The sequence below is a fragment of the Scardinius erythrophthalmus genome (genome assembly GCF_964197995.2).
Source record: "Scardinius erythrophthalmus genome assembly, chromosome: 1".
NCBI classification, from domain to species: Eukaryota; Metazoa; Chordata; class Actinopteri; order Cypriniformes; family Leuciscidae; genus Scardinius; species Scardinius erythrophthalmus.
In genome coordinates this window covers 49,402,617-49,414,900 of record NC_138221.1, presented here as the reverse complement: position 1 = coordinate 49,414,900, position 12,284 = coordinate 49,402,617, and the positions used below count along the sequence as shown (strand labels likewise).

At 43.3% G+C, this 12,284-nt stretch overlaps 1 protein-coding gene across 1 annotated transcript; it reads right to left on the bottom strand.

Annotated features, from left to right (window-relative positions):
• Positions 1 to 3,786: 3,786 nt before the first annotated feature.
• LOC308688667 (uncharacterized protein) lies at positions 3,787 to 9,480 on the bottom strand. Its single transcript, XM_081361884.1, has 6 exons — positions 8,972 to 9,480; positions 8,776 to 8,880; positions 8,540 to 8,608; positions 7,273 to 8,374; positions 5,199 to 6,391; positions 3,787 to 5,101 (listed from the first exon to the last, which is right to left on the bottom strand). Exons 2-6 carry the CDS (start codon positions 8,792 to 8,794, stop codon positions 4,062 to 4,064), a joined length of 3,423 nt encoding a protein of 1,140 aa, XP_081218010.1. The 5' UTR covers positions 8,795 to 8,880; positions 8,972 to 9,480; the 3' UTR covers positions 3,787 to 4,061.
• Between the last annotated feature and the right edge of the window lie 2,804 nt (positions 9,481 to 12,284).

Below are 12,284 nucleotides of genomic sequence, written 5' to 3'. Positions count from 1 at the left end.
AGCAGAGGACAGAAGGCCGGCCCTCCTGCCTGTCAGAGAACCATATTGTCTGCATTAGCTGAAATGGCCGGTTTGGCCGGGCCAAGCACGGAGCTGATGAGTCAATTAGCACAATGGCAGTGGAAGGGCAGCCGACCCTCCTGTTCAGCTCAGAGAGGTTGAAACCAAACCAGGAGCTAATCATCATCATTTATGAATGAATCCAGATAAGGTGACATTTTGCAGGATGCTGGAGGTAAGAATGAATGAGCACTATAGCTGTGCTGAGCTATGAGGAGAGCTGTTTACAGAGGCAGAGGGCCCGTCTGGACCCAAGGTGATGTTCAGGACGTGGGCAGACTGCGAGAGCTGAACAGAGTGTTCTCTGTGGACTTCAGAAAATGCTGGTAAGGAGTTGTTTTTCTGAGAGAGGCATGTGAGTAAACAACCTCTCGCCATCGAACACTCAAAGACTTTGACAGTTTGTTTCAAATGGATTTTTGTCTTGAAGAAGGCATTTGTGGTCCATAGTTGTGAAAAATAGGCTTCAAGGCACTGAGAACAAGAGGATGCTGTTTTATGAGCAGGTCCCAGCATTACAAAACTCTCCCTTCATCTCTTAGACACTGATCATACTCTCCCTAAATTAAACATCATCCACTGAAGAAAAAAAAAAAAAAAAAAAAAACATGGCTGAATTACTTTTAAAGGGATAGTTCACTATAAAATCAAAACTCTGTCATCATTTACTCACTCTCGTGTGGTTTCAAACCTGTATGACTTTCTTTATTTTGCAGGACACAAAAGAAAACATTTTGAAGAACATTAGACAAACAGGATTGGACTTTCATTCTATGAATTTTTTTTTTTACAATACCTTCTTTTGTTTTTTCTCAAGAGGATAATAGGCTACATCATATAGATTTGTAATGACATGAAAGTGAGCAAATGATGACAGAATGTTATTTTTAAGTGAACTATTCCTTTAGAAACCCTACAAAATAAATCTGGTGTATTAGCAAGCTAATATAGTTCAATTAAATATTTGCGTAAATCAGTTATCTATTTTTTCAGCGCCCATCAATGGAAAAATAGTGTTTCGCTATGACATCCACCAGCAAGAAATAGCTGGAACATACTAAATAGCCAAACACAGACCCTTTGGTTTGATCCACGCTGTGAGGCACGTTTCATGAAGCTTATCCAAAGGATGCAGTTCTACAGCTGAGAGCTTGGGGGCAGTAGCGGCTTTCCTAATATTAACAGCAGTGTGACACAAGGCCAGCTCGTGTATCAGTGCTCTCTAGCCATGTTTGAAAGGCTTAAAACTCCAATTAAGATTGGTCTGGCTGATAACAGAATTAGCTTTGTAATGTCGGAATGGGCCAAAGTGAGTCTTGAAAGTGTTGATCAAATGCTTTCGTTATCAAACCATCTGCTGCTCTTAGATTCTGATGAATAAATAAATATTGATTAAAATGTTAATCAGGTGAACCTAGGTATCTGTTTAAATACTTATTAAATGCTGTGTCGATAGGAAACTGCATCCTGCACTGCTTTGGCATAATGTATGGCTGAAGGTGGAATGGATCTAATAGTTGTGTGTGTAACTTTCTATACTGAACAAATATACTGCTCCAAAAGTGGTAGAGCCAGAGGGGGGTGTCCAGCACTGGACACCTCTGATATCTGATTGGCCACCCCAAAATTTAATTCACAACATCCATTTAATCTATTTTTGAAAGCATTTATTTCGATGTGCCATGGCGCATGAACCAGATCTTTTTGAGTGAAATTTCATCTAGACTCTGCAAAAAGATCCAGTCTGTTGTCAATAGTGTCACGATGTATGAAGCACAGATCTCAATTAATTCACAGAAAATTCGCTGTACAACGTTAAATGTAACCGCACCCTAAAGGTTTTCACCTACAAATTTTTTTTCTGAACAACGGTAAATGTGACCGCAAAGGATTTCACCAACGAAAATTTGACGAACAACCACACCAGTGTTGCCAACTAATTTTCAGGAGAAGTTGCTAAAGCAAGATCAATTTGTTGCTAAAAGTTGCTAAATGACGCAGTGACGTCATTGCGCTATGACGTCATTACGTAATCGCAACGCAACACTACGCCATTATGTCACACGTTTATTATTTGAAATGCTAATTTAGATTTGTTTGTAAAAAATAAAAATAATAATAAAAAAATATATATAAATAGGCATATATATATATATATATATATATATATATATATTATATACAATGTATACATAGGCCTACATGCATACAGTATTTGTAAAAGTAGGGTAATACAAACAACACTTTTTCATGATCAGATTTTTTCATTTTTAAATACAACATTGATATTGTACAGTTAAACACTTTACAACTACATTTAATGTAGGCTATTTTCTTATCAACCAGTGAAACATGAAATGTGTTTAAATTATTTTGCCAAAAATGCAAAATGCATGCTACTGCTGCTGCTGCCGCCCGCAGCCTCTCTGCCTGGCTATACACGGTTCTCTTACGAGAGTTCTCTCGTACTGCGTTTTATCAAAACGCTACGGGAAAAGTCTCTTTTCACGAAACACTGAAGCAAAAAATTATCCTTTAATTTTCATATATGTAAAACGCGTTGCGGCAGCAGCAGTCAGCTATGGCGAGACGGCTTGCTCGCTCATTGGCTGCTCTGCGGCAACTGCTTAAGCCTATCGAGCGAGGCCTGAGATGACGTCAGGCCAATGAGGGCGCTTCGCGCCCTCCTCGCCACTTCCCGCCGAAACGGGCGTGGCTTACCTCTATAAAAGGAGCTCGAGAAGGCTGATTCACTTGATTTTAATCTCTTCAGCGAAGCGCACGCATCGCTGGATCACGGAAGCAAGCGTCGTTCGAAGCAAGCACTTCAGCGGGACGAGCCCTCGAAGCCGCTGGCCAACGCCGCCTTCTACAGCCGTACCTGCTGCGCTTTCCGACGCCTATATCCTTTATTGCTATATTGCTCTGTTTTCTGTGTGTGTGTGTGTGTGTTCGCTGCAACACTCACCCCTAAAAGAGCTGCGTCTTTTTCAAGACGCCTTCTCATGCAGCGCTCGCGCTCGCTCCGAGCCAATTGCCTACGGTGACTCTGAGGACTCGCCAGGCATCCTTTCCGAGGCTGCCCTTCCTGGAAGCGGACGGCGGGATTAGTTTTTCTTTACGTTACAAGAAAAGCTACCCTGCCTCTGCACGCGTCATTCACCGGCGAAGGAGAAAAGAGTGTTCTTAGTCCCACCGTTGGTCGGTCTGACCTCTTTTCTCTCACATTTCTCAGTTCCCTGTTCGGCGACTGGAAATATTATTGCTTGTTGACGCCGCTTTCAAAGCCTGTATCCCCCTGTGGCTCAGTGGTGGAATTATAGGTTCTCCTCGCGGAGCCCGTCGCGAATACCTGTGACAGAAAACCAGCCAATAGGATTGCAACTTGTGCGGAGGCTCTTCCCGAAATACTTGTGACAGAAAAACAGCCAATAGGATTGCAGCTTGTGCATTTACATTTTTTTTTTAATACGAATACCTGTGACAGAAAACAGCCAATAGGATTGCAACTTGTGCGGAGGCTCGTCCCGAAAAACTTGTGACAGAAAACAGCCAATAGGATTAAAGCTTTTACATTGAATTACTTATTTTAAACATTCCCCAAAATACAGGTTTAAAATCTTAACTGAGGCATTATCAAATGCGAGAAGTAGAAAGTATAGAAAATATACTGCTCAAATGAACTGAATATACTTTGATTCACTGATAGAAGACAGAACACAGTGTAGAAAATAATCATCAATATGTTTATTTACATGTAAGAAGGGAAAAAGCATGAGATTAGATATTTCAATCAAAATGAACAGAAACTAAAAATAACAAAATAACCCAAAACTAAAAACTAAAAAACCAAAACCCAAACTAACTATTTACATAGGTACATTTTCATATTTACATCTATTCAGAATATATTTGCATCTATACAGAAGCCTATAAAACCTATAAACCTACAGAACATATACATATCTACAATAAATTATTTATAAGTATAAACATGTGAATTATTTCTTCCTTTCATCCACCCATCTCTGCCTCTCTGTCTCATAGTAAGGAGACTGCTGAAATTCATTCCAGGTCATCTCCTTGGCCATGCCCTTATCTCTGTATAGAGAGTACACTTTAGATGGGCAGTAGATGTATTTCCCTGCCACTCCAGGGAAGCCTGTATGGATGTGTGGGCTGTTTGGCCCCTGTTTCAGGTCCATGTGGCAGAATCTGCACCGGCGGCCTGTTTGCTGGGAGTCTGGCCTTTTCCTCTTTTTCTCCGTCTTCTCCTCCACCCGTTTTTTGGTGGCCTCCAGCTCCCTCTGGAAGAATTCTGTTTGTGCAAATTCTCCAAAAGGCATTTTGGGGTTAGAGAGTCCCTCAGCAGCATAACTTTGATGCACCTTCTTTGAACAATAGAAGTAGCGCACAGGCCCTTGTTGGTGGAAAAAGTGGATGGAGGATCCATCAGTCTCATATCGAGACTTGGGCTGTCCACAAGCAAGACACGTCTTTGTCTGCCTTTTCTTCTGCTCTGGCTGATGCTGTTGCTGCTGCCTCTCCAAGATGCTCTCCACAATCTTCTCAATGGAGTCTTGTATCAGAGGTGTGGACAGGGCAGGTGCAGGTGGGTTCACAATAGCCGGCTCCATGGTGACCACAGGAACACTAGCAGTCTCACTCCCCTTTGTTAATGAGTGCCACAGCTGCTGAGTCTCCAGAAGTTTTTCCTGGCTTGTGTTCAAAGAAGAGCTGGTGTTGAGGAGTTTTGCCAGGTGCTTCACATAGCGGGATATGTGCAGCTTGGTTGTGGGGTGCATTAAGCTATTGGGATCTGTGGCAGACTGATGGACCATTTCAGCATAGTCTCGATCCACAAGCTTCAGAATGTCCTTTTCCCCATGGTACTTCTGCAGCAAGCTGTCGATAGCTTCTTTCATGGTTGGCGTCCAGCGTGTGTGGTCCAACACAAAAACCCGTCCGCCCGTCTTTATGGGTCCTGTGCGAGCGCTCCTCGGCGAGGACCTCAGCGGGAGGGGCATGGCATGTGAGATTTCTGGAACACAATAAAGCAATGACAGTTCATCAGATGATCATGATGTTACATTAAAACAATGCACAAATGTATGTCTAAAAAGATTATGTCAACTTACCCATCGCCACTGGAGGTGCCTGGTCGTCTTCTGATAGCATCTCCTGCTTTAGCAGTGTACCAGCAGAGAGCGAATGACCGATGGATGGTGCCGGTCTAGGGGACGCCGTGCCAGAAATCGGTATCCAGCAGGAGGAGGGTGCAGCATCTGGAGTCTGGGCTTGGGCAGGACCACGTGTCTGCACAGGAGGCAGAGGCACAAGAGCAGCTGGTTCGTCTCTCTTTTGGGTTCGGTGTTTGTCCCAATCCAGAGGAACTGGACGGCAGCCTGGCTCTGTGTACTCTAGGCCAAACCTCTCTCCGGTGTCTCTGTCAGAGAGATGAAGTGCTTGGTACTTCTCCTGCCCAGTCACTCTCTTGGAGGCAGAATTTAACTCCACTATTAGAGCTGGGTCAAACACATCAGGGAGGATGACACCTGGCTGCTTAAGGTCCACCAGCCGTTGGTAGTTCCACCGTGCCACCCCTGTCATGCCCTGGGCCTGGAACAATTCAGTGGAGACATGAGTCCCAGTGATCCACTGGGCCTGGTGGAAGTGGTACCCCTCCTGCTGTGACGTACCTCTGACTGGGATCCAGATGGGGACTTTGGCGCCTTCACCGGGTATGTGGTTTAGCTGAAGAGTTCCACCATACCGGTACATTATGCCCTCAGAGAGTTCAGGGTCACTAAGGCAACCGCGGAGAATGTGAACTCTCTGTATGCGCCAAGTTTTCAGCATGGATGGCTTGAAGAGAGGGACACTGTTGGGGTCCATGGCCTGGTGCAGATGCTTCAGGACTTTCTCCACTCTGTCCAGCAGCTCTGTGGGTTGTGGTATTTTGGTCCTGCAGTGCTCCCGTATGTGCTGTTTGGTGGGATTGGCTGGATGGATACCACAGAACCTATAGGCATCCTGGAGCCTCTTTAGATCCTCCTGATCCACCACAGAGAAGGCTGCGGAGAGGAGCTGGCAGAATGTGCTGAACAGAGGGTGATGCTCAGAGGTGCACTCCCGTGAAAAACGCCTCAGGCAGTGGAACAAGTCCAGCTTCACCACAATGTTGTGATTGAAATGTGCCCGTGAGGCACAGCTGTTCTCCAGCGGTCCAGAGGTGGCCCCAGCAACAATGGAAGGGGTAGTCTTCCAGGCATCCCAGTGTAGATGTTCACCAGGGATGCAGTCTGGGATCTTGAATGGAGCACAGCAATCCCTAAATGCAATGCACAAAGATGTAGATCAATTTAGATTTTTTAAAAAGAAACAGAATTTGTTACTGTCAAAAAAAAAAAAAAAATGATGTTTGTCATTAATGTTAATCTAAGAACAAATCAAAAACTCACTGCTCTTGACTGAATAATGTTTGTAGCTTTAAGAAGGATTAATGTATATTTAATTTATAATTTATGCAGTGAAGGCTGTGAAGTTTTTGATAACTTTATTCAATTTCTGTATATATCCTACTTGATATACCTACCTAAAAATCTTAAAGCACTGTTTGAAAGGTTAGATGAGTCAAAAACTATGAAAACAATAACTTTTTGTGCATTTTGACAGGACAAGTAAAAATCTGAACTGGTCTGACTGGGCCAATAGAAAAAAAAAAATTATATTGAAGGTGTATTGAAGGCACAGGTAAATGTGGTATTTAATATAATGGGTTTATGTGAAGATTGTTTTAAGTTCACTTAAATTAAAAGTTGTTATATTATTTAAAGCCTTAAAAATATTTTAAAATTATCGCTTTCAATTATACTGTAATGCTGAATGCATATAATTAATGGCTAAAATTTGGAAAAAATTATCAATTTCATCAAGACACCAGTAGCGGTATTGGTGCCATCTTTCATAAAAAGATGCCAATAAACAAATATTTAAAATATAAACAACTGTCTCTATGTTGTTTCTACGTTTATTTGGGGAGTATATGTACAATTATTACAATATAAATATTAGTTTTTATTAATCGCAATTATATTAATCACAATTAATTACAAAACATTTTTTTGTTTTTATCGATTGACAGCACTAGTTATTAGACATGACATTGGCTGTTTGAATGTTAGTGGTAAGAGAAAAGATGGCAGTTCTCACCTGTCCATCCAGTGGAAGCCTGCCTTTTCCACTCCAGCATCGCTGTACCTCTTGGCCATTCCCTGGTACATCGGCTCCAAGGACCTCTCAGTTTCAGACTGAACCATCACCCAGGAAACAATCAGCCAGTTCTCATTCATGATGGCATAACTGGACATGACACCAGATGCCAGCGTTACTTTTCTTGCAACTTTCCTGGTGTGGTCTGACCTGAGGACCTGCCCAAAAGTGCCCTGGAGTAGTTTGGTCATGGCTGGCTGTTGACGTCTGAACTCATCTAGTAGGCAGTCGGTCAGGTAGAAGCTGGACACGGAGACTCCATACCACCCATCTTGGTCGTCATAATGCCCGAAAGCACGTGGCGTGTTCTCCTTCCTCAGAAACTGCCCAATGGTCCTCTGTCCATGCATGCCGGCCTCAGCATCCCTGACGCTTTCTATGGCATGCAGGTATGCCAGGTGAGCTCGCTCATACTTGAGGTGCATGAGCTCATTCACCTGGTTTGCCATATCGGTTGGTGACTTGCCAGTGCGCCTCAGCTCATCCATCACAGTCTTGCAGATGGCCTTCTTGTAGGTCAGGAATGCGGGCAGAAGGTTGGTAAACCGCTTAGGCAGCTTCTCAAGCCATCGTGGATTGTCAGCAAACCAGTTCCTCCGACAGGCCTTGCAGCAGAGACGTGAGGACAAGATGTAATACTGGCCACTGGTGCCAACAATCACTCGGGGCCTGCCCACACCTGCAGAGACCACCTGTGGATGAGGACATCCATGCAGACATGGAAGGAGGTAATTGTTCCTCAACCTGACCATGATGTGACTCTCGGGCTTCCAGATGAAAAATGGGTGGAGCTGGAAGAAGTTGGGAGATGGGAGCGCAGCCACCGTATCGACAAGCTCAGGTTGTGGAGGAAGACGCCACAGTGAAATTGTGTTCCCTGGGTTACGCACTGAGCGAGACCCAGGCCACAGCCCGAGATCCTGAAGCTCTATCCTCATCCACAGCTTCTGGTGTTGAGAACAGCTCCAGTTACTCATGTCGTGGTCATGCCCAGGCAAGAGAACAGGAACAGGAACAGGAATGGGTGGCTGAGCTGAGGGAACTAGGATTTAAAAAGAAAAATGGATAGGGCAAAAAGAATGTAATGCAACTCATTATTATTATAGATTGCATAGTGTGAAAAACAAAATGATTAAAGCAGAGTTAAACATCTTAGTGTCAGGAGTTCACAAAATGCAAGGGTTAACTACATGCTGTTCATTCTTACCATCTTCGCCACTATCCTTAAAGACAAGCGCTTTGCGTGCAGAGGTGCCAGCAGCACTTGTGCGGGGTCCTAAAAAGAAGTGCAGACTTTATGTTTTGCATTTGTACAGGCTATTAGCATCATGATGTGATGAACAAATTTTGGTTGTGTTTGTGAAAATGATACAGCGTTAGATCTGCTATGCATTAAGCAGATGTGTAATTGAGTATCAGTCCTACACTAAAATGGAAACATACCTAGAGTTGACTTAGGCATCTCTGCTGTTGTCTCCTTTACAAGGAATGTCAGCTCTGCTGGAAGGGGCACAGGGGTTTTCCTCTTCAGGCCTGGAGAGGCTGGAGCTACATTAACGTAAATATACCAATTATTATTTTTATGTAACCAAAATTAACTAAACATTTGACTACATTAACTTGATTACATTGTTTTTACCATCAACTGGTGATGCTTGCAGTTCAGAAGTTGTATCAGGATTTGGTTTGGACAGTGCCTCAGATAAAACTATAACAGAGAAAAATCATCAGTCATTTTAGAATTCACAATATATGCTGTTGGTGTTGGTGTTAGTAAGAACTCAATGAACAAGCATGCATTCAAGTGTTAGTACCCAACGCTACTTAATTTGTTTTTAATACATCATGAATGGAAAGCAAAAAGTGCATATTTACCCTCCTTGCGGTTGGAATCAGTTCATCGTGGTAGGATCAATTCATAGTCCTTAGGACAGTTAGTATAACGAACCATATTGTTAAAGGAACATGGCCGGAACATGGCCAGAACACAAACAATATAACAAGTTAAGTGAAGATTCAGTTTTGGAGGGCATTTCATCATGTAAAAGAATCGTACTCCAGCCCTGAAACCTTTTATGTAAACACCTTTCTTTGCTCCTGGTGACACTCTGGGTATGACAGCTGCTGCTACTGCTGCTGGCACAGCAACTGGTTACACATAAACACAGAGAAATAAAAGTGGAAGACAGCAGATACAAAATAGACCATAGGTCATCATCAATTCTGACATTTGGTCAGTGTAATAACAGTGTACTTACAGCTCTGCACTTGTAGCTTAGAAGGTGAGATGCCTAACATCGCCCTCTCCAGCTCTTCATCGTCATCCATCACTGTGGCACAGACAATAATTTGTTTTCCAAATTTAGGATGAATTAGAAGCATTTTTCACATGTACATTTATATTTTTAATTTTGGATGTATACAAGAAATATTTTAAAGTCTATTTCTGGTCATACATGAATAGTAATTTTCATATAAAAAAATTTGAACAAAAATGTTAATAAGATAACCTACCCAGGGGTTTAGCTGGGGCCCTTGAGGCATGCTCAGCAGATGTCGAATCAGTGGCAGATTCCTGCCTCTTCCTCAGGTACTGCTGCAACTTGCACATGCGTGTCCCTGGGACACAGCTCTTCCCCAAGATGAAGTCTGCATAGCCATCAGCTCTGCCATCCCATATCTCCTTCCAGGTGCTCTTGGCCCGGGAACCAAAGCCAACCAGCTGGTCATCTTCCGACGAGGCTGCCGCAACACCCACTCCACTGGCCTCATAGGCAAGAAGAGACTGGATCTCTCCAAAACTAAGAGCATAATTTATAAATGACTGTAGGCTGTCCTTGCCATGCCCCTCAGACATGCAGATGCCTGATGCCTCCTCCTTCTGGAGGTTCTTGATGAGATACATAGTGTACCCTACATCATTCTCTAAAAGCCACCTGAAAGACTTCCCTTTATATTTGCCAAACTGCAGGATGTAGTCTCCCAGCACCTCCGTCCTGTCTGAGGCATCCCCTCCTCTCTGACGGACCACAATCAGAGCATTCTGCCGCACAAGGTCCTCCCTCATGGCCACAGACTTGTCCTGCTGAGTGGGTTCGTCCTTAATCCGCCTAGCTTCTTTAGACGGCTCCTGGAGGAGAAATCCGAGAGGTCCCTTGCGGAACACAACACATATTCTCCCTGGGAAGAACATCATTTTCTTCTGCATCTTGATCTACCTTGAAAGAATAATATAATTTTAGGTTTAATTTACACATTTCTCAATACTTAGGTCACTTTTGCAAAACTCTTAACACAGTGAGCACAACAGAAATCTATGTGGGCTCAACTGTGGATCATTTAAAATTACAAATATTGAGAAATGGATCACACAAGGGCTTGTTCAATCTTTGATCTCTGAACTTCAGTCACATGCTGTAGTTCAAAAGGTCAAGAAGACAATACCTTTTCATACATTAAAAAAATATATTTTAATGTTCTTAATGACATTCAAAAAAGTATTAATGGTTCAGTCTGAGATGGTAATAACTTGGTAGTCAAGATTTTGGTTAGTAGTCAGACAGACAGTAGGCCTATCTGTAGGCGAATTATCAACACATTTAAATGCTATATATAGCTTATTTGACATCACAATATGAAAACCATTCACATAAATCTAAAAAACTATCATGTCCATTCATTATTTAGCTCGTATTCAACACCATATAAAACGAGCGTTGCTGAGGTAACCCATCAACACAACATTGTCAGAAAAGGACTGACAAGATTATTTAACGTCATGACAGGAAAACTATACACATGAATAATTAAAACGATCATGTTAATTAACGTTAATTATTCGGCACTTCATTTCATAACACGTCATCTCTTTACCAAGCAACCGATGCTAGCTACAGTAACAGTTAACGTTATATGACTGTACATTAAAACTTTAGTTTTAAATTATTCTCAAACAACGTATCTTACCTTTGATAAATGAAAAAGAAGTCTGAATGATGGTGAGTCGATGTCTCCACAGAAGTTTGTCAAGAATGATGATAGTGAGTCGATGTCTCCACAGAAGTGTGTCTAGAATAAAAGTTTTCAAAACATCGCGCGTCTGTAAAAACTCGGAACAGCGCCAAAAGTCGTAGTGGACAAAAATATATTACATCCGTAGTGGTTTAGCACTACCATTGAGAATGCATGGGAAACGGTTTAGGGCCGTTTAGCTAAACAATTCTCGGGTCCGCCGCGGGGAGACCGGGGTTCGGATCCCGGTCTGGCGGCATATATATTTATGCCGCCAATGCTTTGCTCTGTAAGTCCCCTGAAGGCGACTGCAGAGATGCATTTTGCAGCCAGCGAGCGCGTAGTACCCGCTTGCCTGCAACCGAACACCGTTTCTACGGTTCCCGCGCGTCACTGGCGAAAGAGAATGGAGTGTTTTCAGCCCCGCTGAATCTGGGCGATTTCCACTCTTCTCACATTCTGGCATTTTGCAGGCGTTCTGAAAATGCAAATCACTCTGTCTGTTCCCCGAGAGGCAACTGCAGACGTGTTTTTTGCTGCCCACGAGCACGTGGTACAGGCCTGCAAGCAAACGCCAGTGTGGATAATACTCGCGCTGACTTTGTCTATGTATCTTCACTGTGGTCCAGTGGTAGATTCTTAGACTTGCGCGCGGCCGATCGGAGGTTCGAACCCCAGGCTGGCCGGCAGAAAATATTTATGCCGCCGAATGCAAATCACTCTGTTTGTTCCCCGAGAGGCAACTGCAGACGTGTTTTTTGCTGGCCACGAGCACGTGGTATATATGCCTGCAAGCAAACGCCAGTGTGGATAATACTCGCGCTGACTTTGTCTATGTATCTTCACTGTGGTCCAGTGGTAGATTCTTAGACTTGCGCGCGGGCGATCGGAGGTTCAAACCCCAGGCCGGCCGGCAGAAAATATTTATGCCGCCGAATGCA